This window comes from Verticillium alfalfae, genomic scaffold (assembly GCF_000150825.1).
Source record: "Verticillium alfalfae VaMs.102 supercont1.3 genomic scaffold, whole genome shotgun sequence".
NCBI classification, from domain to species: domain Eukaryota; kingdom Fungi; phylum Ascomycota; class Sordariomycetes; order Glomerellales; family Plectosphaerellaceae; genus Verticillium; species Verticillium alfalfae.
The window spans coordinates 1,430,431-1,435,419 of NW_003315036.1; the positions used below are offsets into that span (position 1 = coordinate 1,430,431).

General features: G+C 56.8%; 1 protein-coding gene across 1 annotated transcript; it reads right to left on the reverse strand.

Moving 5' to 3' along the window:
- Positions 1-3,206: 3,206 nt before the first annotated feature.
- Positions 3,207-4,803, reverse strand: VDBG_02951 (beta-xylosidase; the record flags this gene model as incomplete). The annotated part of the gene is made up of 2 exons (XM_003006766.1): positions 3,207-3,337; positions 3,405-4,803. 2 exons carry the CDS (start codon positions 4,801-4,803, stop codon positions 3,207-3,209), a joined length of 1,530 nt encoding a protein of 509 aa, XP_003006812.1.
- Positions 4,804-4,989: the final 186 nt, after the last annotated feature.

Below are 4,989 nucleotides of genomic sequence, written 5' to 3' on the forward strand. Positions count from 1 at the left end.
ACAATATCAGCAAGGGGCTTGTCATCGCAACTGCTGCGTGCAGGCCGTTGCACGGTGTCTCGCAGGCCATGACAACGAGGATGGGGTGGGTGATGGTTGAAGATTTTTTTTTTCTCTTCCTGTTCTTGCTTCCTTTTTGGTTCCGCGAGATCCGTTGACGAGAGGAGCTTGGGAGCTCGGTGAAGAGGGTGGGAGGACCCAAATGATGGTGGGTGCGTTGAAGTGTATTTTGAAGGCAAAGGCAGGTCGGTTGGGTCATTCACCTTCCTCTTCCTTCCTTGGGGTAAGGTAAGTAAGGTACGGCGGGTGGTGAGTCGAGGGCGCCTTCCCGGGTTGAGCCGCGCGCCGAACTCGGGACGTGGCCGGGCAGGCGGGCGTGGTTCACCAGAAAACGAGACACCGCTCCTTCTCTTTTGCGGTGCTGCTGGGCTCCTGGGCTCCTACTGTTCCTCCTTCTTCTTGTCCTCCTCCTCCTTCTCCTCCTTCTCCTTCTTCTCCTTCTTCTCCTTCTCCTCCTTTCCCCCCTGTGCCGCCTTCCCCCTTCTTTTCTGCCCCTTCCATGTCGCAAAAGTCGCGTCATAGCCCATGGGGCCCCATTGAAACGGCCGTACGAGGGACGAGGCCCCATACGGCCTATCGTGGCCTAGCACCGACGTACCTACCTAGGTAAGTGGTACCTCAAAGTCGAGGCCTCACAGGTACGTGCTGGGGCCTGCGATGCTGAGCGCGCTACTTACCGATCCCTCTCTCCAAGTGCCCTTTACCTCTCCGAAGCGAAGCAAGGCACTCTCACCTCTCACCTCTGGCCCAGGCTCAGACTCAGCTTCGGCTTCGGCACTACAGGCAGTCGTACCGCCTACACGTGTACGAGCCTGAGTGAATGAGGAGAGTCCAGTGGACCGGGGGAGCCACAATCTCCACATTCATGATGGATCCTGAATATGAATGAACGGCCGAGCTTTGACTGTAGGTACTTGTTGGGTGGTACCAAGCCAAGGGTTATGTCCGCCGAGCGAGTACCATGCAGAACCTTGCTGCCCGGGGGGGGGCCAACAGCACGCGCTGCAGGTCGCGATAGTGGCGTTCCATAGGCGACTGTTGCGACTTTCGTCTTTCGTCCTTTTTTTTTTGTTGTCTCCGTTCCTCCTTCACTCCATCACAATGAGGCGTCAACGGAACGTCGCCTCCCATGGTTTCCCAAGCCGGGCACGCGCGCACGCCATATTCTGCCAAACTCTGGCGTCCTTGGGGGGTTCTCTGCAAGTACGGGTGCTCTGACTCATGGCGTGCACAGGCAAGGCGGGGAGCGATCGGGAGCAAGAGGAGGAGGGGTGGAAGACACAGCCCATTTCCAGAAGACGGTGAACAACCACACATCCTGGGCATTTTGCCATCGAGAGCCTTCTTGATTTTTTTTTTCTTCTCCCTCCTCCTTTGCAGCCCATCCCGTCCCCCCGGTCTGCCATGCTATGCAGCGAGCGTGGGCCCCTCTGCCCTTCTCTACCCCTGCCGAAGAGCCCACTGCCGAATCGCCAATGGGGCGCCTTCCGAGGGTCCTACTCCGGGTAATCAATGGCGGCATGGTGTGGCCCTGATGGCCTGGCATGCGATGCGCACCTCTGATGCAACCCTCTCGCCACGTCCTGTACCTTGGATTGGTTGGTCCAGTTGGCTTCATGGCACATGTTAATCTTTTTTTTTTTTTTTTCCTTGGTTGTCGGTCTGCCTTTTTTATGTCGTCTTGCCCGCCTTCAGCTGATTGACCGGGGATCGACACGACCATCAAGGTCTTGCTTCGGCGGTTGATCTTCTTTTCTCGTTGAACCCTGACGCCTACGATAGCGAGAGTCCGCCACTGGTAGAATGCAAATTACCCTTCTCTCTCTCTTTCTTTCTCTCTCTCTCTCTCTCTCTCTCGCACACATAGCCAAATGATGGCTCGGAATGACAGGTCAGGTAGCATCAGCCTTACCCAGAGTGCCCAATACGTCTGATTGATTAAGACCACATGCCCGCACCAGGCATCCTCTCGCCGATCCGGCCGCGGACCTGGCCCTGGCGGCTGTCACTGTTGGTGGCGTATCTGCTTTGGGGAGGGTAGGGGGTTGCACACAGCCTGCGGATGTGTTGATACCGAAAAGTCGGAAAGGTTCTAGCCACCCGGACCCCGAGAGAGCCCCCTCGGACCGCCCCCTGTCCTGTTGATTGGTTGGGGCCACGAGATGCATGCATGGACTGGGAACGTCGTCTTCCGAATGATGCAATATCTTCTAGTCATCTACGCATGACAGTATATGGTTTTCTGGGGGGGGAGGGGGGGAGGTTGTGTTTACAGTGACACTTGGAGGAAGACTACAGCGAAGCGATAGTGTATTAATGCTGTATACTACAAGTCTGGTGCTCGTGACAAGAGGTAACACCAGGCGTCTTTGAAATATCGACGAGACTGGCAGGGAGTTGTCGAATCGATCACATCTCGGGTTGCACTGGCTTTTGATTGATTCGCCATGCCGTGAGCTATCGAGCGTCGTTCAACACCAGGACCAGGTCAACAGAATACTAGGTGGAAAAGTCATCATTAGGGGTATAGCACCTTCTCCTTGAAAGCTGTACTACACCAGACATGTGTGTGACCAAGCCAAGACCCCTAACATTGAGTCTTCCACTGGGAACTCCATCTTTTATAGCTCGGGACCAAAATCATGCGGTTTGGTGTGCACGATGTTTTTGCTGTTTCGTTAGAAGAAAAAAGTCTTTGTTTTGTTTAATTGTCAAGTGATGTCTCATCCATGCGAACCGACAGAGGCCTTGTCACAAATAAATCACCAACTTCAAACTTTCTCCGGGACGATGATACTGTTCTCTCTAGTGTCTCCCACGAGAAAAGATCTGCTTTTCTTTGCGCACCATGCCTCCCTGCTTAGGTGAGTAGTTGACGAGAACAAGTATTTGTACACCTATTCAACGCTGGACTGTGGACAATTCATCCCCTTTCAATGCCATTGGGATTTCTGTTCGTCAAAACTAGGGCTTCCAAAAAGAAAACCACCGGCCGGCCTCTCTCAAACCAAAGCGCGGTTGCTGGAACAGATACCCAGACTTGAAGCGTCGCGAATACACGCCTTATTATTCAGCTCACTGACAATGTTAAGGAGGTACTCCCTATATAATCCTCCCTCTGTCGAAAATGATGAATCGGACAGTCCTCACGGCGGGCCGGCGTCCGCGTCGCTTCTGAATTGTCGTAGGCCTCGATAACGCCAATTCGAGACGTATGTTTCAAAAGCCTGCTCTCCGTGTTTACCATTCGATGTGGCGTACACACCGAGCACGAGGCCTTGCTCCGTTAGCACAGCAGCGCAAGAGACCAGATAAGTGCCCATGACGGGCATTACGGAACGTACCAGAGTAATAGGGCACCAGATCCCTCCCCCGACAGTGTCCAAATACACGCAGCTCGCTCTCCCCGCCAGCACTGACGACACCCCCCGAAAATGCATAGTGCGTACTGTTCACGGCTTCGATCTGCAGCCTCGCTTTGCTGCCGACCCACTCGTGCGGGATGGGAAACACCTCTGTTGGCACATGAGTGCGTCCGCGATACGGCGTCTCCGAGTGGCCCCGAAAACGCAGGTGCGGCCGAAGGTCACGGCTCCCGTTTGACGTGAGCATGACGATGCCGAGATCAAAGTGCTGCGCCTGGTCTTGCATGGCCGAAACGCCCACCTCCATCTCCTCCTTCGTCAGGGAGGCAGTCCAGTCGACGTCAATGCTAAACGTGAAAAGCGAATGCGCCATCCTTCGACCGACGAAAGTCTGGCCGCGACCGAGCGCAAAGTCGGCGTCAAAGGCCGTCAGGTTCAGGACCGAGGACCTCAGGGCGAGGGTGTTCCAATGGCCCGCAGGCGAGACGGCATAGTTTCTCGTCTTGGGGAGCCGCCAGTGAACAAAGTGAAGGGGCAGGCTGCTCCCCGGCGGAAACGTCACGTTGTCGTCGGCATCGCTCAGCTGGCCCTCGCCCTGCGCCGGGATGCTCTCCGGCGGCAGAGGCCACCCCGAGACGTTTCCCGTCACGGGCGTGAAGACGGGAAACTCCCCGTCTTGCCACGTCACGGGCGTCAGAACGGTTTCGCGCCCCATGGGCAGGTTCCCGAAATAAGGGCCCGGCGCCTCGCCGTAGGAGCCGCCTGCACGCACCGCCAGCGCCGCCGCCCACCACTGCCCCTCGGCGTCTTGGAAGAGATCGGCGTGGCCCACGGCCTGGAAGTATGAGCTTGTGTCGTTGGCGGCTGTGAGGAGGGGATTCCCCGGGGCGGGGTCGTACGGTCCCTCGAGTTGCCGGGAGCGTGCCATCGTGACCATGTGGTTCTCGCGCGTGCCGCCCTCGGCAAGGAGAAGGTAATACCACCCGTCGCGCTTCCAGATGTGGGGGGCTTCGGGTGAGGCGCCGCCGGTGCCGTTCCAGGGCATGATGATGGAGCCAATTTCGCCCGTTACAAAGTCCAGGGGCGCATGCATGATGCCGGGATAGTAAGCTGCCGTGTGGGCGCCGGACACGTACGTCTTGCCGTCGTCATCCCAGAAGGGGGATGGATCGAAGCCGGGGAAGCTGAAGTGGACGGGATCGGACCAGGCGTCCGAGGAGTAAGGGTCTGTGGTGGTCACGAGGAAATTGTCCCAGCGGGAGTCGTTGACGCGGGGGAGCTGCTGGTTCACAAGGGTCGTCATGAGGTAGAAGATGCCCTCGTGAAAACGCAACGTCGGCGCATAAATGCCGCTCGTGGCCTTGGGCAAGAAAGCCATGCCGGGTAGTTGGTCTGGGCGACTGAAGCCATTGGACACATGCTTCCAATGAACGAGATCATGGCTGGCGTGGATGGGGAGACCTGGGAAGACGAGGAAGCTTGACGTAGCGCAGAAAAAATGTGTTATTGAACTCGGGCACAAAGACACAGCTGGGATCGGGGTTGAAGCCGCTAATGATGGGGT